The sequence below is a fragment of the Poecile atricapillus genome, chromosome 24 (genome assembly GCF_030490865.1).
Source record: "Poecile atricapillus isolate bPoeAtr1 chromosome 24, bPoeAtr1.hap1, whole genome shotgun sequence".
Lineage (NCBI taxonomy): Eukaryota > Metazoa > Chordata > Aves > Passeriformes > Paridae > Poecile > Poecile atricapillus.
Window position 1 is genome coordinate 6,932,833 of NC_081272.1, and position 26,359 is coordinate 6,959,191.

Consider the following 26,359-nt stretch of genomic DNA (forward strand, 5'->3'; position numbering starts at 1 on the left):
GGGGCGCTCCCACGTGTGTCCCTTGTCCCCGTGGAGGTTTCCCTGTGTGTCACAGGGACAGGGAGCAGGAGATGGAGCTGCCCAGTGACAGGAGACAGAGACAGCCCCGGGGGCTGGAGCTGGGGCCGGGGTGGCTCAGGGTCACTCCTGGGGAGGGGCAGAGGCCGTGGGGGTGTGAGCAGAGCCCCCAGGGCGGGTTTGGTTCCCGAGCCACCGGAGGGAACAGCAGAAGCCCAGCTCGGGCTGCGGGCCCGGGGAGGGACACGGGGCTGGTGTCCCCCATCAGCCCCAGCCCGGTGACATTTCCAGGCAGCTCCCGCTGCTCCTCGGCTGTCGGTGGCAGGAGGGGGAGGGGATCTCCTCCTGGAGTGCCTGGCTCCTGGCAGTCCCTCTGATGCTGGAGCTGTCACAACAGGGAAGGTTCCCAGGGAAGCGCTGCTGAACAGGAGCTGGCCGGGCGCCTGCAGCTCCCAGCCCGTGCCCCGAGCCAGCCGGGGAACGGGAGGAGCCCGAACCCCGCCGGGCTCCGGGACAAGCCCCGGGCAGGCTCCAGGAGAGCGCTGGCACCTGCCGGGAGCAGGGACACGGCCCCTGGTCCTGCCGGGGCCAGAGGAGCCACCGGGGGCCGGTCCCTGGCCAGCCCTTTTGTTTCTCCTCAAAGCAGCGCTCGCACAAACAATGATGGCACCATTCCTGCTCTGCACATCGATCCAGTGCTGGAGCCAGGCGAGAGAGCTGCAATAAAACCCCGGCCTTTAATTTTATGCATGGAGAACTTCTTACCTGCTCTCCCCTCCCTGTCCTCCCCCCCCACCGCTCCTTTTCCAACTGCAGCTATTTTTCCCTGCTGACTTCAGGTGTTTTGTATTCTGCTTAGATCAATAGCAGCACAACAGCAGCAGCTTTCCAGTTGTCACTAGGAAGACCCTGCTGTCAGCTCCAGCCCAGCCGTGCTCTGCCGGGGCTGGAGAACCCTTGTGCTTCCCTGACAGACACAAAGAGCTGCACAGCAAACCGGTGCTCTATTGATTTTGCTTTTAATTATTATTTTTTTTTTTTAATCCAGCCTGGGGAAAGCTGTGTTCCTCCCGAGCTGCAGCAGCTGGCTTTGCCTTCCTGCGCCTGTTTTATGCAGGAGTGAGGTGTCTGAAGTGGCCCCTGCCCAGGCAGGAGGTGGCACACACGTCCTGCCGAGGCTGCCGGTGCTGTCCCTGTGCTGTGGCTCTGCCAAGGAGCTGCTCCCTGGTGATATCCTGCTTAGCAGCCTCCCAGCCATGAGCAGGAAGAGCAAATCCATTGCCTAATCCCACGAACGTGCCAGGACCACATTAGCTGATGTGAACATTGGCCCTCATTCGTGGCTTTTTCACAATCTCTGATATTTATGTTGGCCTGGAGCAAATCAATGCCAGGGATTTTTTTCTTTGTCGAACAAAAAGCGTTCAGTGAAACACAACCTTTGTGTGCATCTTCCATCCCAAGTGCCAAAACAGAATCTCAGAACGTGAAGGGTTGGAAGGGACCTTAAAGCCCATCTCATTCCAACCCCTGCCATGCCCAGGGACACCTTCCCTTGGCTGCTCCAAGCCCTGCCATGCCCAGGGACACCTTCCCTTGGCTGCTCCAAGCCCTGCCATGCCCAGGGACACCTTCCCCTGGCTGCTCCAAGCCCCTTCCAGCCTTGGACACTCTCAGGGACCCTGTGCCAGGGCCTGCCACCCTCCCAGGGAAGGATTTCTTCCTCTTATCCAATCTAATTTCCTCTCTTTCAGTTTGTACCCATTACTCTTTGTCCTAAAAGAGGAAAGCAGAAACCAAAAGCACCAGCCCTGGCTTTGCTCTCGAGTGTTCAATTTACTCAGCTTCCTCTGTTTTGGAGGCTTCTGTGGTTCCTTTTCCATCAGACAGCCAAGTGCTCAAGGGGAGTTGCTTTGGCTTGAGGGGGGAGAGGCCACCTCGACAGGAGACTGCAGTGACATTTTCTGCTGCCCCAGTGGCCCCTCCAGGTGGGAGGACCCCAAATGTGTCCCCTGGGAGGTGGGCAGGGGTCACCCATCTGCTGGGCTTCCCTGGAGGCCTCGGGAGCCGACAGCTCGGTGTGTCAGCACCGTTCTGTCCTGGAACAGAGCATCCCTGGCCACACTCAGCCTGACAAGAGCCACAAGGCAGGGAAGGGAAAGCAGGACAGAGCAGGGAGAAGCCTTAGAGAAAGAGAGGAGTGTCGGTAAAAAGCGGGAGCTGCAAGTTTGTGCTGAGTTTTGGGAACGGGATTTGTCTGTCCCCAAATCCAAAGGCTCGGCGTTGCCCCTGTGCCACACGCAGGAGAGGACCAAGGGTTTATTTTCCTTCCCAACCCCCTGGCAGAGCAGCCTGACCCCAGAGCTCTCCTGGAGAGCCTCGGCTGCTCCGTGTCCCGATGGGAATCACAGCCTCCCTGTGTCGGGAGGAAAGCTTCCAAGGAAAGGTTCCAAGGAAAGCTTCCAAGGAAAGCGTGGAAGGCTGCAGAGGCTGGAAGGTGAACACGGGCAGTTCTCCTGCCCCCCGGGGCAGAACATCCCCGTCCTGGGGAGCCCTGACCCCCCTGCGCTTCCCTCCGCGCTCCGAGCGTCGCGTGGGGGGTGGAAATTGGAATAAACACATTTCTCCATCTTCCTCGTGTCCTTTGAGTTTAACTTCCTAATAAAGCAATGCTTATTTTTCTAACCCTCTGCAAATGCTGCTGCTGCTGCTGTGGCAGCTCCTCCCCTGTCCCGGGAGGCTCCGTGGGACGATGGTGATTATGATGATGAGGAGGATGATGAAGATGATGATGATTTCTGCTCCCGCCATTCCCCGAGGGGCTTTAGGGGGCTCCTGTCCCGGTTCAGGTCCCGTTCCCGGCCCTGTCCCATTTCTGTTCTCTGGCCCCTTCCCGTTCCCATTCCCCATTCCCCGTTCCCAGTTCCCGTTCCCCATTCCCATTCCCCATTCCCATTCCCATTCCCCATTCCCTGTTCCCGGTTCCCGTTCCCATTCCCGGTTCCCATTCCCATTCCCATTCCCATTCCCTGTTCCCGGTTCCCATTCCCGGTTCCCATTCCCGGTTCCCATTCCCATTCCCCATTCCCGTTCCCCATTCCCCATTCCCGTTCCCATTCCCGTTCCCATTCCCATTCCCCATTCCCCATTCCCGTTCCCATTCCCGGTTCCCATTCCCGGTTCCCATTCCCATTCCCCATTCCCGTTCCCCATTCCCCATTCCCGTTCCCATTCCCGTTCCCATTCCCATTCCCCATTCCCCATTCCCGTTCCCATTCCCGGTTCCCATTCCCGTTCCCATTCCCGTTCCCATTCCCGTTCCCATTCCCATTCCCCATTCCCATTCCCGTTCCCATTCCCATTTCCATTCCCGATCCCATTCCCGTTCCCCATTCCCGTTCCCGTTCCCGATCCCATTCCCATTCCCCATTCCCCATTCCCGTTCCCGTTCCCCGTTCCCCATTCCCGGTTCCCATTCCCGGTTCCCATTCCCGTTCCCATTCCCCATTCCCGTTCCCATTCCCATTCCCGTTCCCATTCCCGATCCCATTCCCCGTTCCCATTCCCGGTTCCCGGTTCCCGGAAGCGCTCGGGCCCGCCGGAAGTGACGCGCTGCGGGCGCGCCCCGGGCATGGCGGCGGCGGAGCCCGGGATGAAGCAGTTCAATGGCGGCGGTGGCGCCGCGCCGGACGCGGAGCGCGGCCGCTTCCCGCACTGCGTGGTCTGGACCCCCATCCCCGTCCTGACGTGAGCGAGGCGGCGGGGCCGGGCCCGGGACGGGACCCCCCTCACGTGTCCCGGGAGCCCCGCGCTCCTCCGGGAGCTCCCGCGCCCCTCTGCGTCCCCCTCCCCTCGCCGGGACCTTCTCCCGGCTCCGTCCCGAGTCCCCCGGGCCCTCCCGGCCCCTCCGCGGGGCTCGGGGCGCCGGGACCCCGGCCCGGGAGGGGCGATCCCGGGAGGGGCGATCCCGGGGAGGGCTCGGGGCCGGGGAATGCTCGGGGCCGGGGGAGGCTCGGGGCCGGGGAGGGTTCGGTGTTGGGGAAGGTTCGGTGCCGGGAAAGGTTCGGTGCCCGGGGAAGGTTCGGTGCCGGGGAAGGTTCGGAAGGTCCCAGCGGCAGCGGGGACACCCCGGGACGAGCGGAGCCTCCTTTGGGGCAGAGGTTTGGCCGCTGGATGCGGGACCAGCCGTGCCCGGGAGCGGCTCCGTGTTTGGGGGATGCTCCGTGCCCCGGGAGAGGCTCCGTGCCCCGGGAGCGGCTCCGTGCCCCGGGAGCGGCTCCGTGCCCCGGGAGAGGCTCCGTGCCCCGGGAGCGGCTCCGTGCCCCGGGAGCGGCTCCGTGCCCCGGGGGAGGCTCCGTGCCCCGGGAGCGGCTCCATGCCCCGGGGAGGCTCCGTGTTTGGGGGATGCTCCGTGCCCCGGGGAGGCTCCGTGCCCGGGAGAGGCTCCGTGCCCCGGGGGATGCTCCGTGCCCCGGAGGAGGCTCCGTGCCCGGGAGCGGCTCCGTGCCCCGGGGAGGCTCCGTGCGGTTGTTCCCGTGAGTCGGGACCGGCTTCGCCTTCCCAGGCTCGCCAGCCAAGTGTGGGCAGGCTCCAGGGAAAACTTGGGAGTTGTGCTCTGGCCGTGGGAACGTGGAAAGCTGTGGGGGCTGTCTGGGCACAGCGGGGCTTGTTTTTCCACCTTCCTCTTCCCCTCGGGTCCCGTCGGGTGGTGTTTACCGAGCCGGGTGCAAGATCTCAGGTACGAGATGTGGTGTGGGGTGTGCCGGGAGCGGCCCGGAGCTCTCCTCGCCCGGGACAGGCTGCGCTTCCCCTCTTGCCGTCTCTTTCATCTCTTTCATCTCTTTTATCTCTTTTCTTTTCTGATTGCTTAAAATTTTCACCTCAGCTTCTTCCTGGAGGATTTTCCAGAGCTTTTTAACATTCCTAACCCCAGTGGGAGCGGCTGCCAGAGCCACTCAGTCCCTCAGGGAGAGAGGAGAGAGAAATCGGGGAGATCAGTGAACCTGAGGATGCCAGAGCATGAGGGAGAGGGCTGGAACGTGACCTGGAGTGTTTCCTCCCAGTGCTAGTGATGGCAGGAGGCTGGCATGTGGGTCTGGGAAAGGGAAAGGGTTTGGGATTCAGATCTGATGGTGGAAAGGGTTTGGGATTCAGATCTGATGATGGAAAGGGTTTGGGATTCAGATCTGATGGTGGAAAGGGTTTGGGATACAGATCTGATGGTGGAAAGGGTTTGGGATTCAGATCTGATGGTGGAAAGGGTTTGGGATTCAGATCTGATGGTGGAAAGGGTTTGGGATTCAGATCTGATGATGGAAAGGGTTTGGGATACAGATCTGATGATGGAAAGGGTTTGGGATACAGATCTGGTGATGGAAAGGGTTTGGGATTCAGATCTGATGGTGGAAAGGGTTTGGGATTCAGATCTGATGATGGAAGGGGTTTGGGATAAAGGTGTGCAGCTCCCTGGGGCTGTGAATATCCATCAGGGAGGGGGTCTGTGGAACAATGGGATCCTTTAGGGGAGGGAATGCTCTTCTTAGAGCCAGGAGCTCTGTTTTCTGTCTGGAGAGCTTAAATGTAGGTTGCTGTGGAAAGGTGGGCAGGGTGACCTGATTTTTGGTTGCTGGAGTGGAAAGTCCGGTTTTATCCCAAGGCAGCTCCTGCAGGATCTGATCTTTGTGCTTGGCTGCACAAAGGGTTTGTCTGGGTGGCTGGGCCTCGCCAGGAGGTGTGCAGGGCGCTTTGGAGTGCGGTGTTCCGTTCCAGCCCTCCTGCCAGCGGAGCTGGGGCTGTTCCCCTACTGCTTTCCCTGGTTTCTGTTCCAGCCCCTGCCTGGCTTTGTCTCCCCCTCGCAGCCGTGAGCAGGGACAGATCCTGACACTCGCTGTCCTTGCAGGTGGCTGTTCCCCATCATCGGCCACATGGGCATCTGCACCTCTGCCGGCGTCATCCGCGACTTCGCGGGGCCCTACTTCGTGTCCGTGAGTACCGGGACCCCCGGGGGGCTCCTGGCCCTGCCTCCTCCAGCTCAAACAGCAGCTCCAGCCCTTCTGGAGGAGCTGGGGTCGCTGCTGCTGCTCCACTGGAGCTCATTTGGGGGGTGTGATAAATTATGGCCGGTTAGGTGAGGAGAAGGGGAAAAAAAATCTTGTATTCCCAGCTCTAAATTAGGAGTTTAGGGCTTGAATTTTCCTATTTCTGAGGAGCAGAAGTGCCTTCAGCTGCCTCAGCGTGGTTGTTTCTGTCCTGCTGCTCAGCATGAGGTGTGTGCCAGGCCTCTTAAACTGCTGAGGGTCCAGGGGATTCTGAAAGTAAAGAGAGTTTTAATTTGGGGTAATTAGTGCTCCTGATAGACTGAGACATTTGCAACCAAGAGTTAACAAAATATTAACACTTAAAAAAAAAAAAAAACCAAAATAAAAGGAGGGGAACAAGGCACAGGTAGATAAATGATGTCACTGTGAGTGGAGTGTGGATATGGCCATGCCCAGGCCAGGAGTGTGGGAACAGTGGGAATCCAGGCACAGGCACAGCTGGGATTGGTGTCTGGGGCAGTTGGATCACTCAGCCAGCCCACTGTGAGACCTCCAGCTCCATCCACACCCTGAACATCGGCTTCATCCTCCTCAGACAGTTCTCCTTTTTGTTTCTTTCTGTAGGAAGACAACATGGCATTTGGGAAACCTGTGAAGTAAGTGCTGTCTGTTTGGATTGAACTGACCCCTGCAATTCCTGGGGACAGAGGTGCTGTGACATTGCTGTTCCTGCTGCTCAGCCGCCCTCCTTCACCTTGGTGTCTCTTCTGTGTCTCTGCTTTTCAGGACATGTTAAATGAAATCTTTTTAGCAGCATGACAGCAGTGTGGTGCTGTTAATAACCAGAGCTGTGTGGAGCCTTTGTTAGAGGAAAGGCTAAACCATCCTAAGATGATGTTAACAAGTGCTCTGGGTAAACACTGCGTGGCTGTGCTGATGAGCTGATGTCACTGACATCCTGGCAGTGCTTTGGGGACAGGAAGGGCCTGGCTTGGTGTCTCCCAGGTCAGGTTTGTGTTTAGAATGGCCAAGAGGTTCCTTTGGAGTGTGGGAGCAGTTCAGGGCTGTCCCCCTGAGCTCAGTGATGTGTCTCTCTGGGGTGCTGAGGGTTCTGAGCCCTTTCTGCTGCCTGTGCTTGTCTCCAGGAGCTGGGCTCTGTGCATTTCAGAGGCACTGGGCTCATCCCAGCCCTTTCAGCGTGTGCAGGGTGAGGAGTGGTGCTCCATGATCCTCGTGGCTCCTCTGCAGCTCAGGAGACTGGGATTCCTCAGGGGAGGAGCAGGCAGAACAATGCAGAGGAAACTCTTCTCATCCTTGTAGGTACTGGAAGCTGGATCCCAGCAAGGTCTGTGCCACTGGTCCCAATGCCTGGGACACGGCCGTGCACGACGCGTCCGAGGAGTACAAGCACCGCATGGTACAGCCCCTGTCCTGGCTGGGAGGGGGGCAGGGAGGGGGGATCCCCCCCCACAGGCTCCAGGGAGTTCCCAGAGGGATTCTGGATACCCCATCCCTGGAATTGTTCAAAGCCAGGTTGGAGCAAGGAGCTTTAAAGTCCATCCAACCCAAACGGTTCCACGATTCCGTATCTCCGCAGTGGTTTGGGGGATCCCTCCCCAGTGTTTGGCTCCTTGCCACAGGATTGAGACATGTGGCTGTCCACCAGGACTGGGAAACCTCAGGGACAGCATTTCTGACCCCTTTTTGTGTTCCAGCACAACCTCTGCTGTGACAACTGCCATTCCCACGTAGCCCTGGCCTTAAACTTGATGAGATACGATAACAGCACCTCGTGGAACATGGTGAAACTGTGCTTCTTCACACTCCTCTATGGGAAATACGTCAGGTGAGCTGAGGGACAGCCTGCATTTGGCAGCAGAAGGGGCTCTTTCCTTCTCCTGAGCCCTCTGAAGCATCCCCTGGCCCGTGGAGAAGGGAGGAACATCCCCCCCAAGCCGTGGGTGTGTTGCTGCTGGGTGGTGCTGTCACTGTGCTGTGCTCAGCAAGAGGAGCAGCAGTGCTTGCTGGCTTGCACCAGATGCTGCTCCCAAAATGCTGTTTCTGGCTGCTAATTTGGAGTGCCTGGAATTTGGGAAATGCTGGCTAAAGCAAATCTCACTCTGTGTTGTCTCCTGGCTGGGTTGGGTCAGAACATAAGGTCACAGGATGGCTTCTCTCCAAGGATTACTGCTTTCTCTCCCCTCTCTTGGATCTTGTTTACATAAAAACTGGTCTGATTTCCAGCTGCTGTGGAGCTTCCAACGAGTGGGGAGGGAAACCCCGAGCTTTCCTCAAGGAAAGGGTTTTGAATCTCCTTTTCAGCTCCTTGTGCCTGAAGAGGAGATTCTGTGAGGACTGCCCTGCATGAAGCTCCACTTCTGTGGAGTCTTCCTTGTTCTGGAAGAGCTTCTTTACCTGCTTTTGGGCAAGGACAGCTCCAGCTGTCTTGGATAAATCCACCAGCACTGGGAATAACAAGCCCTGTGGTAATGAGGTTTCATTTTCTGTGGCCTGTTACCATTCCTGTCTGTGCAGGTACGAAATGGGCTTGTCTTTGACTTAATTTAAGCTGGAAGGAGACTCCAGCCCTGTTTGTGATTTATTTATTGTGGTCCTGGTTGAGTTTCAGTTTTTAACACTGAATTTTCGGGGTGGGGTGTGTGGCAGTGCCAGCAACAGGTAACAGGGATCTGTCTCCCTCTGATTGCTCCAGTTATTCTCCCATCCTTTTGTCTCTGCTGATTTCTCACATTCAAACCTTCCCCCCTTTCCCTCCTGCAGCATAGGGGGGTTTGTGAAGACCTGGCTGCCCTTTGTGCTCCTGCTGGGGGTGATTGTGACCGTGGTTCTCACCCTGCACCTGCGGTGATGGCAGCCCTGAGCCCCCAGTGCCTGAGCACACAGAGGAACAGACTGTGGCTGATCCAGTGGGATGGAGCCCTGGGACTCTGGGAGCCTCTTCCAGGGCAGGTGGCAGCCCCACTCCATCGTGACAGCTCATCTTCGTCTCCTGGAGCTGGCTTCTTCTCCTCCTGTTTCTGTTCTGTCGATGGTGTCTCCCAGTGCCAGGGGTCTGGAAGCTTCTGCTCTCTCCCTGTCTGCAGCTGGGGAAGTGGGAATGGATCAGGAAAGGAGAGGGGTGGGCACCTTCGCTTTCAGTGCTGAGAAAAGCCTCGAGGCAGACTCTGCCCCCTGCAGATACACCTTGGGAGGGTCTCTGTGATCCCCTGCTTTCCTCCCCTCCCCAGATGCTTCCTCCAGGTCCCTGGCTCTCCAGCTGGGAGTCACTGTTTTCCCTGTGGCACATCTCTGCAGCAGCACACGTTCCAGAGGGGAGGTGTGGGGTTCTTGCTGGGAGGATGGGGTGCCCCAGTGCTCGGGGATGGCTCCAGCAGCAGAGGGAGGATGAGGAGGGGGACACTCCTGAGGGATGCTCTCTGCCAGGGCCAACTGCCCCAGTGCTGCTGGTGGGCCTGGCAAGGCAGGAAAGCTGCAGGGCTGCCTTGGGAATGCTGGGGGCAGGGTGCAGCCCTCCAGGAGCCTGCTGCAGCCTTGGGAGACAGCCCTTTGTCCCTTTTAGCTTGTGCCAGAGAAAATATCCCTACTCCTCCCTGTGCTCTCAGTTGCTAAATCTGGCGCTGCAATCCTCACAAGCCACTTGTTTCCCTTTGATCCCCGAGTCTCGCAGGCAGAGCTGGGGCAGAGAGCCTGAGCCTGGGGCTGCAGAGGGGAGGGGAAGGCACTGGGAGCTGCCCATCTGGCTGGGTCTGCAGCAGCACAGGCCCCTGGCACTCTCCTGGCTGCTGCCAGGTGGGGATTGAGGAATGGTCTGGGCACAGGCGCTGTGCAGGGCTTGGTGTGAGGAGCAGGATGGGAGGGGGGCTGTCCCTGAGCACCAGGCAGGAATGGAGTTTGGATGTGACCTGGAACCCCTTTACAGCTCTGCAGAGCTGATTTTGGAGGGCTCTGGGCCAGGGGGAATTTTAAAACCAAGCCTGGCTGGAGGGCCCTGTGCAGCTGAGCAGTCCCTGCTGACTGCAGAGGGGGAGAAGAGCTTTTCCACTCACACCTGAAAAACCAGCTCATTACTCCAGCAGCTGATGGATTCCAAGGAGTCCATTTCAAGGAGTGCTTGTGGCCAGCAGGAAAGCTTTTCTGGGGTCCCTGCCATGTCTGCAGCTTCCTCTGACTGGGAGCCCACCCACTGTCAACCTGCTGGTTTTCAGACCCCTCCCCATGTGCTTCTCCCGCGTCCCTGACTCCTCCAGCCATCTGGAGAGTTGGACCCTCCTCTGGAGCTCATTTCTGTGTTTTCCCCTTTTCCTCAGTCACTTTTAAATCAGCCCTCGTGCCTCCTGCTCATTGTTGTCCCTCTGTCCCCCCATCGTGGCCTTCCCCATCAGCCTGGAGCTGGAGCACTGGCTGCTCTCCTTTCCGTGGGGATGGAGGCTGCTGGGCCTGGGGCTGCCTGGATGCCAAAATCCTGATCAGAGAGGCTCTGGATGAAAGGACAGAGTGTTGTGAGCTCTGTTCTGTGCCCAGGAGCCGCTGCCCTGCGTGCCCAGGGCGAGCCAGCCGGGTGGGAGAGGGGGATGCGATTCCCTGGAGTGCCCGGCCCGGGGCTGGATCCACCCTCAGCAATAACCTCGGCCTGTCCCGTGTGTGTTCTGTCCACGAGCTCTACAAGAATTGCCAAAGCTGAGACTTGGGGGTGTCAGGGGGCCCCTGGACTTCCAAAACCCCGCTGTGAAATTCCCTCTCGTTTGCTCCCGATGCTTTTTACCAGAGCGGAGTTTGGAATGATGAGGCCGAGCCCCCATCCCTCATCCTTTGTTCCCTTCATCTCTGCGGGGCGCTGGATTTCTTTGTAAATATTTAAACTCTGCTTCTGTGGTTTCATAATCCCGACGGCAGGGAAATAAACTGATTTCTGTGGATATCTCCAAGTGCTGGATCTGTTCCCTCCCCCCAGCCCTCAGCCAAGAGCGGGGTTGGGATTGGGATCTCCTCCGAGCCCTAGCCTCTCCTGCCCAAAGGAGCCGGATCCTGAAGCCTTTGGCTTTGTGAACTCTCCTTTTCCCTGCTCCAGGGAGAATTCACAGCCCTGCTGCTGGGAATGTTTGGGGGCAGGAGAATTCCCCATCCCTGCAGTGCAGGAGGAGTCAGTGGGATTTAGTGCCGGGTCTGGACGCCTGGGCAGGGGCAGGGAAATTGCTTTTTTCCAAGGTTGATTCCCCTCAGCTGTGAACAGCTTCCCTTTTGTCTCTCCCGTGTCCTTTTTCTGGGAGGCACTGCTTTCCCAGCTCCCTTCCCTTCCCAGCCCGGGGTCCCCCATCTTCCCCGGGGAGGGGACGCCTGTCCTGGCCCTGGGGCTGCCCGGAGCAAAGAGCCAGACTCATTTTCTGCTCTCCCAGCAGGATCTGCAGCCTGAGCTGGGAGCAGGGAAAGCTGCGTCTGCTGACTGCAGATGCAGCCACCGATTTTCTGTTCCATCTGATATCCAGAGGCTGGAGCTGCAGGGGGGAGTAGATCAGCCTTAAAATCAGGTTGTGTCCAAGGCCAGGGGATTTCATGGTGCAGCCATCTTATGGAAAAGCACCTGGATCCTCCTGCTCAGCCCCTCCAGGCGAGCAGCCTCAGCTCCTGGGCTGGCAGGCGGCTCCGAGGGTTTATCCCGCACGCATCTGTCCCGAGGTGAGGTGAGGATGCCAAAGCCCCGGGAGCGCAGGGGGCCCTCCCCGCCTGCCGAGCCTGGCAGCATTTTCCAAGCAATCCCCTGCTGCCGGGAGCCGCAGGGAATGCGAGTGGGATGTGGCTCGGCTCCCGGAATGCGGGGATTCGAGGGAAGCAGCCGGGCCCCCGGGAGCCGGGGATGGGATGGGATCCATGGGATGGGATGGGATGGGATCCATGGGATGGGATCCATGGGATGGGATGGGATGGGATGGGATGGGATGGGATGGGATGGGATGGGATGGGATCCATGGGATGGGATCCATGGGATGGGATCCATGGGATGGGATGGGATGGGATCCATGGGATGGGATGGGATGGGATCCATGGGATGGGATGGGAGCCTGTGCTCCAGCTCATGCTCCTGCCTCAGTTTCCCCCAGGAGAACCAGACTTGCCGGTACCTCCCGGAGCCGAGGAGCAAGTCCTGGAGGGGAGCAGGGCTGGGAGCAGGCCGGGACTCGCCTGGCTCGGGGCTGCCCACGCAGCACCCGCACGAGACTGGAGCTGTCCTGAGCTGTTCGTGAGATGGACGCTGCCACTCCAGGAGCCAGCTGCACGGAAAACCATCCCAAAGCACCTGGCTCAGGGGTGCTGGGGGCCTGAGCTGTCCCTGCCTGTCACCGGCTGCCGCTGGCTTGGTGCAGCCTCCGGCCCCACCCGAGAGCCAGCTGCACCTCTGGGCCACCAGGGATGGGACACCCTGCAGGATCTGGGCCACCAGCGGTGGGACACCCTGCAGGATGTGTCCCACCTCTCCTCACGCCCTCCTCCATCCCATGGATGCTCCTCGCTCTGGATGTTGCAGGAGCAAAGGGTCCAGGATGCCCAGAATGGGCTCGGTGCCAGCCTGGGGTGACCCAGAGCTGAGCCCCCCGCCCAGGAGGAGCCCTCTGGGGACTCAGGTGTCCTCATGTCGTTGTTCCCCCGCTGCACAGGCCTGGCTGCATTCCCAGGACAGCCATTCCAGGGATCCCATTCCTCTGGGAGCCCCCACCAGAGCTGAGCAGTGAGTGCCCTGCAAGGGGAGAAAGAGCGGAGCGCCCATGGACAGACACACGAAGCCACTGCTGAAGTCTCATTTCCTGAGAAACCAGGCTAAAAATAATCCCCTTTTCTTGTGGTCCTGTGCTCGGTATGTGCTGCCATCTCACATTAAAGCTGGGGGGGAGCCTGACCCCCACCCCCAGCCAGCTGCTCTCCCTCTGGCATTGAGGGAAACTGAGGCACGGGTCCCGCTGTGGTGCTCCTGCCCGGGTTTATCCCTGCCTGGCACTGCTGGCCCGATCCTGCGTGGGGCTGAGCACCCAGGATGGACCCCCGGCCATTCAGAGCCAGATGGAATTGTTCTAGGATGGGGCTGTGGGGCTGGATATATCCGTGGGATCGGGACTGTGGGGCTGAGGGGAGCCGTGGGCTGAGAACCACGGTTTGAAGAGGAGGCTGGGGCTGTTCCGTGGGCTGGGAATGAGTTCTGGGATGGGAGCCATGGAGCCAAGGACACCCTGGGGGATGGGAGTCCTGCAATGTCCCAGGGACCTGATGTTGCTCCACACTGGGTTTTTGGGGTGGGGGGCTGCAGGGGGCAGATGTGCTGCTCCCCCCGTGCCCAGCACACAGACCAGTCCCCCCAGTTCCCCCAGTGCAGCCCAGGGGCTCTCCCAGGAACCCCAGAGCCACATCCTGCCCCCAACCCCAGGGTGGGACATCTCCCACCCCATCCCTTCTCCACACCCTTGGCTTCGAGCCTCCACCGGGCTTGGGGTCCCCCTGCCCGGGGCGCATCCCCACTGCGCCACCCCTTCCCGGGCGCCTGACGCCTCCCAGTTCAGCCCAGTTCAGCCCAGTTGAGTCCCGTCCGGCGGGTGCAGCTGGCTCCAGTCCCTGCTTTCCTGCCGCCGGGCGCGGAGGCGCTCGCAGGGCTGCGCTTGAGTCACCCCGGGCACAGCACCCGGCCGGGGGTGGGACCGCGGCCCCGCGCACCCACCACGGTCCCCGGGGGAGCTGGGGGGGCGGGCGAGCCTCGGAGCCCCCGGCACCTGGGCAGGTAAGGGGGGCGTGGGGCTGGGCAGTGCGGGGGGGTGCGGCCCGGCCCCGCTCGGGGGGTGGGGGGTGCCCCCCTCCCGCTCTGCTCCCAGCGCCAGGCTGGGCTGGGGGCTGCGGGTCACGCACTCAGAGCTGACTTTCCTTGTCCCCACGCTGTGACCGAGGCCTGAGGCCCCGTGATGGGGTCCCTGGCCCCGGGGAGAGGTGAGGGTGTCCCGGGTGTCGGGCAGCCCTGGCTGTGCTGGAGCCGGCCGGGATCTGCCGGTTCCTGGGGGCGGTGGGGACCCCCGGGAGGGGCTGGGCCTGGCTGCGTTTTGGGGAGGGGGTGCGGGGGGTGTCTCACACCGTCCGGACCCCCCCTCCATCCTGTCGGGCTGCCTGCGATGAAAAAAGGGGGACGTGCACCCCACCCGCTGTGGCTTGCTGGGGAGGTTTAACTGGTTTGACTGGTGCCCCGTGCGGGGTGGGGGGCCGGGTACCCAGCACCCCCCTGAGCACCGGCGGGGCTCTGCGGCTTCTTCACGGCTCGGTTTTGGGGACCGCAGCGGGAGCTGGGCCCCAGGGCAGCCCCTGGCTCACAGGAGGTGCCGTTTTTAGGTGGTGGCTCTGTTCCGGGGCGGGGGGACCCCCCCGAGTGGCGGCGGTAAACAGGATACGAGCGGAGGCGGCGGGGACACAGCGGCAGCGTCACCCCCGCTCGGGGACAGCCGGTTCGTGTCCCCCGGACCCCTGCGGGGCGGGTGGGGGTCACGGGCTCCCCCGAGGGGCTCCTGCTGGGGCTCCCCTGCGTGTCATGGGGGTCCCCGGTGCTGGTTTGCTGCGGGCTGGGCCGGGGCCGTGCTCACCCACCGTGCTGGGGGTGTCTGAGACACCTGCGGGGCGGGGACAGGACCCTCCGAGGGGCTGGGGACAGGCGGGGACAGGGCCACCCGTGCGGCGGGGTCAGGGTCTCCTTTGGGACTGGGGATGGGGCACTGGTGGCGCTGGGACACCCCAGCCGCGGCTCTGGGGGGGCTCGGGGGGCTCCAGGCTGATCCTGCCCCACGGCTGCTGCAATTTCCTGCCCTCGGTGACACCAGGCAGCGCTTTCCCAACAGCGGGGACAGGAAGGTGAGGCAAGGCCGGGCATGGGGCAAGACCCCTCTGGGAGATGCGATGAGCCGAGTCCGGTCTCAGCTGGGTTCGGTCTCAGCCCATCGTGGCGGCAGCCGAGCCTTTCTGCCATCTGTCCGTGTGCCCTGGCAGCCGGAGAATCCCTGGGAAAGCGGGCAGGGCAGAGCCAGCCCTGAGCAAACACGCTGGGCAAACACAGCCCGCGGGCAGGGTCCCGGCGGCGGGCAGGGCTGGGCTGGCACCGAGCGGTGCCCCCGAGCCCGCCCTTCTCTCGGCACCCTCGGCATCGTCCCGCACCTCGTTCGTGCCCGGTGGGGTCGGGGGGTGTCGGGGGTGTGGGCTGAGCTGCTCCCCCTTGTCCTTTCAGCAGGATGAGCGGGGGGGACCCTCCCCAGCGGCCCCGAGCTGCCTCTGCAGATGCTGGCATCGCTGGTGCACGCCCGGCACGCTGAGCCCCCCGTGTCCCCGGGCGGGCCGGACCCTCGCGGTGTCCCCGCCGTGTCCCCGGGCCCTGCCATGGCTCTGGAGCCCGAGGCGCTGCTGGACCTCAGCTTCCTGACGGAGCAGGAGCGGAGCTCCATCGCCGAGGTGCTGCGCCGGGACTGGCAGCTCCGGCGGCGAGAGCAGGGACGCATCAGGTGGGCTGGGGGTCCCTGCTCGGCCTGACCCACCCCGTGGGGGACAGCACGGACCCCCCAGAGCAGCCCCGGGGACAGAGCGGCCAGGCTGAGGGTCCCCTCTTCCCCTGGTGATGGGGTCACCCAGTGCGCTCCGCCACGGCGGCGCCCCTGGCCCGTCCCACCGGCACCGAGGCTCCCAGCGGTCCCGGGAGGGGGTGGCTGCTGTCCCCAGGCCACTGGGAGAGCTCCGGGGCAGCGGCTCGGTGCCGGTGGCGGTGCCAGGGCGGGGGTCCCAGTGTCCCCCTCCCGCCCACCAGCAAACTCCGCAAGTCGGTGTCGGACCCGGCGCGGCTGCGGAGCCTCACCGGGGACTGGTTCTGCGACGCCCGCGCCCAGCGGCACCAGCAGCGGCAGCTGGGATCGGACCTCGTGCGAGCCTCCATCCGCCGCAGGAGGCGGCCCCGGGGTAAGCCAGGGAACGTGCCCGGGCTCCGGGAACGCGGGGCCGGGGCTTGGCCCGCTGAGCTCCCCGATGTCCCCAGGAACGGGGGGCCTGGAACGCGGCCCCAGCCTGGGCGAGCTGGAGGCCATTGATGAGCCGCTGGCAGAGGAGAAGGAGGATGAGGATGGTGCGTTGGAGACGGACGAGAGGTGAGGGAAGGAAGGGTCACCCCACAGGCGCCCCGGGGATGGTGGCACCTCACTGGTACCCACTGGGGCTGGCACAAGGGGCTGGAGGGGGAGCAGGACCCCTGGTGAAGGGGATGGTGCAGTCAGGGCCGGTGTCTGCCCATCACTGGGGGTCTGGTTTCCCAGCACCTGTCTCCCACCATCCCGGTGTCCGTCTGTCCATGATCCCAGAGTCCATCTGTCCATGATCCCAGTGTCTCCCGCCATCCTGGCATCTGTCCACCATCCAGACCAAGCTAACGGTGCTCTCTTCCCACAGCTCCCCCCCAGAGGAGGTGCAGGAGGCCCCTGAGCCCCAGGTGGGTCCCTGCTGTGGGGCTGAGGGGTACCTGGCACCCCGCTGCTGGTGGGGTTCACCCTGCAGCACCCCCAGCCCCATCCCAGGGTCGTGCTGTGCTTGGAGTGATCCTGAAGGCTGGGGAGTGACGGGAAGTGTCCCACGGAACATCCCACGAGGTGTCCCATGGGCCATCCTGTCCCCAGGAGCACAGGGGGCTGGGCTGGGGGACTGGGGGTGCCCGGGGTCCCGTCCTCACCCTTTCCCTCACAGCCCGGCCCCCCCGGCCCGGCTGAGGAGGGGACCGCGATGTCACAGGCGCTGCTGCAGGGTGACATCCTGCTGAGGGAGCAGGACAGCCCGGCCCAGACAGGTAACTGGGAAGGGGGAGGGTGCAGCGGAGGTGTGGGGGGCTGCAGCCCCCCAGCACTGCTCACCAGCCTCCTCCTGCCCCCGCTGCGGCTCTTCTCGCTGCCCTGGCCAGAAAAGCGATCCCCCTCCCACCGCCCCTTGTCCCTGCAGGTGAGTCGGGAGCTGGGAGCGGCTTCGGCTCGTCCAGCACGGAGGAGGATGAGGAGGAGCCGGACTCGGCACACGCTGCTGGGCAGGTGGGACGGGGCTGGGGTGGGGATTGGTGGGGCTGAGTGGAACTGGGGGGTCTGGAAGGGATTGGGGGAAACTGGGGTGGGTTGTAGGGGTTTTGGAGAGGGTGTGGGGGGTTTATGGGGCTGCAGGGTCTCAAGGGGGCTTTAAGGGGTTGAGGGGCTCTGTGAGTTTGGAGGGCTGGAGGGGTCTGTACAATGTTGGAGGGGGCTGTGTGGGGTTTTGGGGGCCTGGGGGGACCGAACAAAGCCAGCACAGGATGGGCTGTAGCCAAGCACTGGGAGCTGGGTGTCCTCAGTGAGTTTGCAGGCCCAAGAAGGGGGAGTGCTGAGCCCTCTTTGCATTCCCAGAGACCAGAGACCCCCGAGACGGATCAGACCCCCCCAGCCCCTCTGTCCCCACAGAACGGCCACACTCCCCCGAGCCTGCTGAGCACCAGCTCCTCCGTGTCCAGCCTCAGCTCCTCCACGGTACGGGGCCGGGGCTGGGCGGGGGGCACGGGGGCACCTCCCCAGCCCCCCTGACTGTGCCCCCCTGCAGCTGAGCGGGAGCCTGATGAGCCTGTACAGCGAGGGGGAGCTGGGCAGGGTGGCCGTGCGGGGCTGTGTCCAGTTCTCCCTGCGCTATGACCCGGCCAGGAAGGAGCTGCAGGTGCACGTCCTGCGCTGCCGGGAGCTGGCCCAGGCCAGGAAGGAGCGCTCGGACCCGTGAGTGCCCCAGCCCCCCCTGGCACCGCCCAGGCCGTGCCCACTCTGCCCCCACCGCCCCCAGCTCCATTTTTGGCCCCAGGTACATCAAGACGTACCTGCTGCCGGACAAATCCAACCACAGCAAGCGCAAGACCGCCGTGAGGAAGAGGAGCTTGGATCCCGTCTTCAATGAGACCCTCAAGGTTTCTAAGCCTCCTTTGGGGTGGGTTTGGAGGGTCCCCACGGTTCAAGGCGGGCGGGTGGGAGTGGATAATCTCAGCCTGTGTCCCCTCCCCGCCAGTACAAGCTGGAGAAGAGGGACCTGCAGGGCCGGACCCTGAACCTCTCCGTGTGGCACCACGACAGCCTGGGCAGGAACCTGTTCCTGGGGGAGGTGGAGGTCGCGCTGGGCTCCTGGGACTGGGCCAACACTCGCCCCGAGTGGTTCAGTCTCCAGCCACGGGTGAGCTCCTCTCCTCCCCAGCCCCCCCGTTCCAGCAGTGCCCCCGTAACCCCCCCGTCCTCCTCAGACACCCATCCCCTCCGACGGCCTCGCCAGCCGGGGCAGCCTCAACCTGGCGCTGAAGTTCCTCCCCGCTGGCTCGGAAGGTGAGAGGGGCCCGTGTGGGGCGGGGGCTCGGCTGTGGAGGGGAGCCCTGACCCCTGTGGCCCGCAGGAGGGGGGATGCCGCCCACGGGGGAGCTGCACATCTGGGTGAAGGACGCTCAGAGCCTCATCCCGCTGCAGAGCGGCACCGTGGACGCCTTCGTGCAGTGGTAAGGGGGGTGCCAGCCTGGGGGCACCCAGAGGGTGCTGGCTGTGCCCCCCTCACCCCGGTGTCCCCCCAGCTACGTCCTGCCGGATGACAGCAAGGCGAGCCGGCAGAAGACGCGGGTGGTGAAGCGGAGCCTGAGCCCCCTCTTCAACCACACCATGGTGTACGACGGCTTCCAGGCCAAGGACCTGGCCGAGGCCTGCGCCGAGTTCACCCTCTGGCACCACGAAACCTTCTCCAAGCGCCAGCTGGGCGGCATCCGGCTCAGCCTGGGCACCGGTGAGGAGGAGGAGGGGTCCTCGGGGTGTCCCCAGTGTCCCAGGGTGTCCCCCAACTCCTTGGGGTGTCCCCAGTGTCCTCAGGGTGTCCCCCAGCTCCTCAGGGTGTCCCCAGTGTCCCTGGGTGTCCCCCAGCTCCTCAGAGTGTCCCCAGTGTCCTCAGGGTGTCCCCAGTGTCCCTGGGTGTCCCCAGTGTCCCTGGGTGTCCCCCAGCTCCTCAGGGTATCCCCAGTGTCCTCAGGGTGTCCCCAGTGTCCCAGGGTGTCCCCCAGCTCATCAGAGTGTCCCCAGTGTCCCTGGGTGTCCCCAGTGTCCTCAGGGTGTCCCCAGCTCCTCAGGGTGTCCCCAGTGTCCCAGGGTGTCCCCCAGCTCCTCAGGGTGTCCCCCAGTGTCCCCAGAGTCACGGCTGGGGGTGACAGGGTGCTCTCTTGGCAGGGAGCAGCTACGGGCTGCCCGTGGGCTGGATGGACTCGACGCAGGAGGAGCAGGGGGTGTGGAAGCAGCTGCTGCAGCAGCCTGGGCAATGGGTGGAGGCTCTTCTCCCCCTGAGGACCAACCTGGTCCCCCGGGTGTAGCCCCCAAGGAGCAGCTGGTGCTGGTGGGACCGAGGGCTCTGAGGGATGGGGACCTGGGCCATCACTGTGCGGGCTGGGGTCTGTGCCCTCCTCTTCCAGCAGCAATGAAGTGGCACCAGAGGGAACATCTGGCAGCTTTCCCTTGCTGTGGGCACATCTGGTGGCCATTTATTGCACAGGCCACCATACCCTGACTTCTCCCTCCACTGTGGGGCTGCAGCTGCTGTGTCCCACTGCTCTTAGTGTGGGGCTGTGCCCCCCATCACCGTCCTTGTCACAGCCCTGGCTGCGGTGAGGGGCTCACTGCTCTGGGGGATGCCCCTTTTCCTGCTGGGATACCCCACACTGGGCTGCCCTGTCCCACTGGGACACCCACCCTGGTTCCCTGGCACTGGGCACTGCAGTCACCTGGGGCCACCCACCAATTCCACCCTGGGGCCAGGAACAGCCAAGTCCCCAGAGCTTTTTCTGCAACCAGAATCTGCCAGGACAGCCCCCACGGCTGGGGCTTTGGGGTGGCAGGAGGTGGATGACAATGACAATGACACCAGAAATTACAGGAAAATCCTTTATTGGTTTGTGTCCCCCCTGTTCCAGCTCGGGCTCTGCCTGGTGTGGGGCTGGGGCCAGCAAAGGGTCCCCCACTGCCACCACGGCCGAGTGTCCTCTGGTTCCTGGATGCCCCTGGCCTCCCGGGCATCTGGCAAGCGCAGGGTGGGGCTGCAGGTGGAATTCAGGGTGGGATGGGCCCCCCCTGCCCCCCCTGCATCCCCCGGGCAGGCCTGGGTGCCAGGTCCCTCCCCGCTGTCCCCAGCTTTGCATAGTCGTGGTGTGGCCGTGCAGGGGGACGGTCCGGCCGTGGAAAGGTGACCCCAGCAGGGGCCTCTTCACCCGGGGAGGACGGGGCCAGCGACCCCCCCAGCCTGGAGGCTCGGGGACCTCAGATCCTGGTGCATTAGACAGAGAGGAGACAGGAAAGGTCCTGGGGGCTCCACCCTGGGGGTCCCGGCCCCTTCAGCCCCACAGGGGCCGGGGGTGTCCCGGTGCCCACCCCCACCTCGGGAAGGGTTGGACTGCGGGGGGGGGTCCCTGCAGCCCCCAGGCACAGCAGCCCCCGACACAACGCAGACACCGCCTGGCAGAGTTTAATGGGGGCAGCCCGAGCTACAAGTGACACCCCACGGCACACGACACGCAGCCCCCTCCCCAAAAGAGCACACAGAAAGAGGGTGGGGGAGAGGGACCCCCCCGAGCCCCCCCAGAGCACACAGAGGCACAGCAAAAGCACACAGCAAGGCCCTGGCCCCGCTCCTCCGGCGGGTGCGGGGGGCTGGGGGGCTGGGGGGTGGCAGGGCGTGGTGGGGTGCTCCAGCCAAAATGCGAGAGGGAAAAGCACCCAAGAGCCCCGAGGGGAAGAGGGGACCCCGAGGAGGGGAAGAGGGGACCCCCAGCCCCACGAGGCTCGAGGCTGTGGGGAGGCAGCAGGGCAGGGGGCAGTGGGAAGGGGGCTCCTGGGTGCTAACTGGGGCCAAACTGGGACCAGACTGGGAGCCCTGGAGTTCCCGTGCTGTCAGGGAGGCTCAGGGTGAGGGGCTGCACCCCGCTGAGGTGAGGCTGGGGGCACTGGGGACCCCTCACCCCCGTGGCAGAAGGGTCTGTACGGGGCTGCAGCCCTGAGGGGGTGGGGGGGACCCCCTGCCCTTCCATCCCCAGCATCTCCCAGGAAACACCAAAACCAGTTGGGAAACACCAAAACCAGTTGGGAAACACCTGCCATGCAAACCAGGAGGGAGGGTCCACGCCCCCTCTGCCCGGGGGGTGCGAGGGAGGGGTGAAGCTCTGGGGTGCAGGGGGACGCCCCCTCCCCACTGCCACCAGCACCCAGAACCTACTGGTTGTCCTCTCTGGCAGCGTGGAAGGAAAGAGAGAGGGGCACGGCCCCCACATCAGACACGGCCACCCCGGGCAGCACAGAGCAGCACCTGAGCCAGCTCTGGGACACATCTGGGGCCCTCCCGCTCCCCGTGGGGCTCAGAGCCACATCCAGGCAGCCAGGGACAGACAGAGGAGGTGGCAGGACAGGCGGACAGCAGCAGGGGGACACGAACCCCTCCATGTTCCAGATGGCCCCCGCAGGGTGAGGAGGGATTGGCACAAGGAGCTGGGGGACACAGCGGAGCAGAGACAGGACACAACCCCAGAGCGACCCCAGGCTGGGCTTTAAGGGGGGGCTCGGCCCGGGACCCCCATCCCAGATCCCGGCGGGAGCACGGGGCCCTTACAGAGTTTGGTAGGTGCTGTCCTTGGATTTGATGAACTTGATGATGAAGAAGGCGACGGCCTGGACGCACAGCACCAGCACGATGCCCCCGATGAAACTCGCCGTGTCGAAGCCGGGCGGGTGGAACTCGGGGCTGCCCGTCAGCGGGGCGCTGGTGGTGGTGGTCCCTGGTGGCCAGGGAAAATGGGAGGTTTGGGGAGTTCTGGGTGCTGTTGGCATCCCTGAGCACAGATGTGTCCCCCAAAGAGAAGGGATTTGGGGTCTGTGAAGAAACCAGTGGCTGCACAGGGAGGAATGGTGGGATGTCCCCACCAACACGTGGATGCTGGGACAGGCTCAGCCCCTTCCCATGCCAGAGCAGCTGGAGCTGCAGGAAAGGAGCCAGTGGCAAAAAGATCCCAGTGGGATCAATAATTCAGCAGGCTCCGGGCTCCGGTTACCTGCTGTAATTAGCCCAGCGCTCTCCAGTTCCCCCTTACTGGAAGAGGCTCCTTCTCCACTCCCAGCCAGGCTGGAGGTGGCAATTCCCAGCAAGGATGGAATCAGGGCTTGTTCCTGGGGGGCTGATGGGTGTCTCAGTCCCGGTTTTGTTGGGTGCAGAGAGGGGACAGGGACAGAGCTGTGACCTGGGACAGTGGCACATCCCTTGATCCAACCCTGAGGGCAGCTCCGCTCATCCCTCCCAAAGGGGTGTGAAATAGAGAGGGAAGGGCCTTGTTGGGACGAGTCACTGATCCCTGGTGCGTCCAGGACCCCCATCCCACTGCCTCCCACCCCTCCCCAGACCCACTCACTTGTGGAGTGTGTCACTGGCTCCTTGCTATGGGATCGTGGAGGCTCCTCCGTGTGGGACTTCAGTGCTGGAGAAGGTGGGGACAGAGGGAAGGGGTGGCAGGGGCCATTGCCACACACCCCTGTAGCCCATGTCCCTACTCCCGTGGCCCTGGCACCCGCAGCAGCGCCTCTGTCCCGAAGCTCAGAGGGTCTGGGGGGGTTTGGGGGCCCGGGGTTACCTCGGCACTGGGTGCTGGTGTTGTAGAGTGCGCAGGTGTCCCGCACTGCTGACCCTCTCTGCTCACAGCTCCCCGTTTCTGCGGGAAGAGGGAGCAGAGTTTTCCCGAGGATCCCAAACCGGTGCAGCCAGGGCTGCCCTGGGCACCCGAGGGTTTGGGATGAGGAGGCTTCGTTCCCACTGAGGGTCTGGGAGTGGGGGCTGCACCCCCGCAGGGCAGAGCCCCAGAGAGAGGCTTGGAAACAGCTGAGATGGACCTTGGCCATGAAAGCAGCTGGGAATGGGCATCCAAGGGAGCTGAGAGCCGACACCATCCAGGCACAGCCCCGGTGCAGTGATGGGGGCTGGGGAGGGGCTGATGAGAGCCCCTCTCTGTGTCCACCCAGCTGAGCCCCTCACCTGGCTCCTCGGGGGTCCCGCAGCCCACCCAGACGCAGTCGGTGCCGTTGTGGGAGTGGCCGCTGGCTGTGCACATCTCGCAGGACCTCAGCTTGCCACACTCTCCTGCCAAAGCCAGGGAAAAGCGATGAGGCAGGGCCAGCACCCCCCGCTCCGGCAGCAGCGTGGGGGCTGGACCCCCAGCTCCGTGGAGGGACAATTCTGAGGATGCAGCAGGAGGGATGAAGGCACATCCCACAGCACCAAGCCCAACAGCCCCGTCCCGACGGGCTGCTCGTAGCATCAGCAGCCCTCCAGCGAGGGGACACCCCACACCCCCAGCGCCCACCCAGTTCACGCAGGGCTCACCCATCACCCACAAGGCAGGAAACATCCCCCAGCCCCAGCGCCGGGATCTGGGACCTTTTGGTGGAGGCTGAAGTGAGATGAGGCGGCAGCACCAGCCTGTTCGGGGTTACCTGAGCCGTGTCACCCCTCTGCCCACCCAGGCCACCCCACAGGACCCCCCGTCCCCATCGGTGAGCCGATGAGTCACCCTGGTGTTTGCGGAGCTGCTCTTCCCCCACTCTGGCTCATCATTAATTTACAGCGCTGATGGCGAGGGAGGCTGGAGCCGCGGCCGGGCCCTGCCCGCACCTCGCTGCGTCCCACGCCCGCGTCTGCAGCATCCCGGGAAAGAGCCGGGAGCCGTTCCCCAGGCTGGATGTGTTTCCAGGCTCCCAGGGGCAGAGCCTCTCCTGGCGGGGCTCGCTGGAGGCTGTGGCACGCTGCCATCCCCCCGGGCTGGCTCCCCAGGGGACGCAACAAGCACCAGGCATCCCTGCCGGCAGCGCTTCCCATCGCACCGCTTCCCTTCCGAGGGACCGCCTGCAGGCCCCCGGCTTTCAGGGGTCCCTAAAAACCACGCGCGGCTGATGGAGAAGCCCCTTCCCTTCTTTCCCAGGAAAAGCCGAGGGGGCAGCGGTGGCGCAGGGCAGGAAGCGGAGATGCTGCGGCCCCATTGCCATGGCTACGGGAGGGGGAGGTGGGCACGCCGCTGGCCCCCCCTCCCAGCATTTGGAGACCTGCCGGGAACCAATGGGAAAGTAGGACTTTGTTCGCAAGGCTTTAGGCAGGTTTATCATTTATTTTTATCGCGGCAGGCGCAGGAACAGACGTTTGAGCCCAACGTTGTCAACTCCCGCTCCTGCCGTCAGGTGTGGAGAGGGAGGGGGGAATCAAGGGGGGCAGCGGGGCCGGCTGAGGGCAGCCCCACTCCCACGGGTGCTCTGGGAACACGCGTGGTTCCCTGTGGGATAACTCAGGCTGGAAATGTCTCCCTGCAGCAGCAGGGGGATGGGAGAGGGGGAGCAGAAGGAAGCCTGGGGTTTGCATAATTAATGCCCGGAGTTGCAGCACCTCGGGGAGGAGGTGACGGCTCCGTTCCCCTCTCCCCATCGCGGTCCACGAGATTCCCACACTTTTTGGGGAGGAACTCGGACCCCGCACGCCGCTTATCCCGCTGCAGCCCAGCGCAGCCCCCTGGCCCTTGGGGGTCCCAGCCCCCCGGAGCACGGCTGGCAGCGGGAGCCCCTCTCCCCCTAAACGAGGTCGGGGGACCGAGCCCCGTGGGGGCGAGAGGAACCCCTGGGAAAAAACCAACCCCCACAAAAAAGTTCAGCTGCCCCAAAGCTGCAAAGCCCCGAGTTCCCCTCCCGCGCCCCCCGGCCGTACCTGCGCGGGTGGGAGCGGGTCCGTGCGCGCAGAGCAGCGCGCACAGGAGCGCGCAGCGCAGCGCCCCGGGACCCGGCGGGGCCATGGCCCGGCCCGGCTCGGTCCCGGCTCGGTCCCGGCTCGGTGCCGGCGGGAGGGGTGTCCGCGGATCTCCCGGGAGAGCGGAGCGGAGCAGATGCGCGCCCGCGGGAGGCGGCCCCGGCGGCGGCGGGGGAGGGGGGGCGGCCCCGCCTCGTCCCGCCCCGCCCCGCCCCGGCAGCCCCGGCCCGGGGGTGTGGGGGTCTCCCCCTCACTGCACACACCCCATCGGTCCCGGGAAACCCGGGGCACACACCTGTGCACACCTGTGCACACCTGTACACACCTGTGAACTGCTGCACACACCTGCACACACCTGTACACACCTGTGAACTGCTGCACACACCTGCACACACCTGTACACACCTGTACACACCTGTGAACTGCTGCATACACCTGTGAACTGCTGCACACACCTGCACACACCTGTGCACACCTGCACACACCTGTACACACCTGTACACACCTGTACACACTGCACACACTGCACACACCTGTACACACCTGTAGACACTGCACACACTGCACACACTGCGCACACCTGTAGACACTGCACACACCTGCGCACATATGTACACACTGCACACACCTGTACACACCTGTACACACCTGTACACACCTGTGAACTGCTGCACACACCTGCACACACCTGTACACACCTGTACACTGCTGTACACACCTGTACACTGCTGTACACACCTGTACACACCTGTGAACTGCTGTACACACCTGCACACACCTGTGCACACCTGTACACACCTGTGAACTGCTGCACACATCTGCACACACCTGTACACACCTGTACACACTGCACACACTTGTACACACTGCACACACCTGTACACACCTGTACACACTGTACACACTGCACACACCTGCACACACTGCACACACCTGTACACACTGCACACCTGCATGTCCCGTGTGCCCTGCACACCCTGCACGCTCGCTGCCCGCTCTCTGCCCGCTCCAGCCCCGTGCCCGGGACACTGCCGCCCCCGGGGCCGGGTCCTGCCGCTCGGACCGAACCGAACTGAACGGAACCGAGCCCCGGCCGGTCCCTGCCCGGGCTCCGAAGGGGCGGCCGCAGCCGTGCCCGGGACCACCGGCGTGTCCCGACTCTGCGGGGTCCCAGCAGAGCAGCGGCCCGGCCTGGGCTCTCCGGGACCCCCTCTCTCCCCGGCGGGGACAGATCCCCTCCAGGGCTTCGAGGAAGCGGCGCGGGGGAAGAGCCTCGAGAAGCGCAGCCTTCTCCTCCCTCCTCTCCTCCTTCTCTCCGGGGGGAGGGCACCCCGCCAGCCCTTCCCGTACCCCCCCGGCCGGTCATTCCCGCTTCTCCTGGCCCTGAATTATTCAGCCCGGCTGGGGAAAGCCGGGCCGCGGGGACAGACCGGGAGAAGGAAGGGGGCTGAGCAGCCCCG

General features: G+C 63.6%; 4 protein-coding genes across 9 annotated transcripts; 2 read left to right on the forward strand and 2 right to left on the reverse strand.

Annotated features, from left to right (window-relative positions):
• The first annotated feature begins 3,631 nt into the window (after positions 1–3,631).
• On the forward strand, positions 3,632–10,993 carry TMEM222 (transmembrane protein 222). 2 transcript variants are annotated; one of them, XM_058856447.1, is made up of 6 exons: positions 3,632–3,765; positions 5,918–6,002; positions 6,681–6,712; positions 7,377–7,473; positions 7,772–7,902; positions 8,838–10,993. In XM_058856447.1, the coding sequence occupies exons 1-6, from the start codon at positions 3,650–3,652 to the stop codon at positions 8,923–8,925; spliced, it is 549 nt and encodes a 182-aa protein (XP_058712430.1). In that variant the 5' UTR covers positions 3,632–3,649; the 3' UTR covers positions 8,926–10,993. The 2 variants fall into 2 exon arrangements, with proteins under 2 accessions (XP_058712430.1, XP_058712431.1); XM_058856448.1 differs by lacking the exon at positions 8,838–10,993 and adding an exon at positions 8,379–8,831.
• A 2,634-nt stretch (positions 10,994–13,627) lies between these two features.
• LOC131588175 (proline-rich protein 2-like) lies at positions 13,628–15,235 on the reverse strand. Its single transcript, XM_058856817.1, has 3 exons — positions 15,133–15,235; positions 14,315–14,564; positions 13,628–14,213 (listed from the first exon to the last, which is right to left on the reverse strand). The coding sequence occupies exons 1-3, from the start codon at positions 15,233–15,235 to the stop codon at positions 13,628–13,630; spliced, it is 939 nt and encodes a 312-aa protein (XP_058712800.1).
• SYTL1 (synaptotagmin like 1) lies at positions 13,655–20,009 on the forward strand. 5 transcript variants are annotated; one of them, XM_058856687.1, is made up of 16 exons: positions 13,655–13,836; positions 14,433–14,549; positions 15,319–15,586; positions 15,886–16,034; positions 16,111–16,219; positions 16,518–16,557; positions 16,809–16,908; positions 17,058–17,143; positions 17,489–17,608; positions 17,679–17,845; positions 17,928–18,030; positions 18,129–18,290; positions 18,358–18,436; positions 18,504–18,603; positions 18,676–18,881; positions 19,316–20,009. In XM_058856687.1, exons 3-16 carry the CDS (start codon positions 15,366–15,368, stop codon positions 19,453–19,455), a joined length of 1,782 nt encoding a protein of 593 aa, XP_058712670.1. In that variant the 5' UTR covers positions 13,655–13,836; positions 14,433–14,549; positions 15,319–15,365; the 3' UTR covers positions 19,456–20,009. The 5 variants fall into 5 exon arrangements, with proteins under 5 accessions (XP_058712670.1, XP_058712672.1, XP_058712671.1 ...); XM_058856691.1 differs by having other exon boundaries at positions 13,656–13,836; positions 16,854–16,908; positions 19,316–20,008; XM_058856689.1 differs by lacking the exon at positions 14,433–14,549 and having other exon boundaries at positions 15,316–15,586; positions 19,316–19,455.
• Positions 20,010–20,263: 254 nt separating this feature from the next.
• On the reverse strand, positions 20,264–25,055 carry CD164L2 (CD164 molecule like 2). The gene is made up of 6 exons (XM_058856692.1): positions 24,861–25,055; positions 23,148–23,252; positions 22,750–22,827; positions 22,531–22,596; positions 21,738–21,903; positions 20,264–20,402 (listed from the first exon to the last, which is right to left on the reverse strand). Exons 1-6 carry the CDS (start codon positions 24,943–24,945, stop codon positions 20,396–20,398), a joined length of 507 nt encoding a protein of 168 aa, XP_058712675.1. The 5' UTR covers positions 24,946–25,055; the 3' UTR covers positions 20,264–20,395.
• Between the last annotated feature and the right edge of the window lie 1,304 nt (positions 25,056–26,359).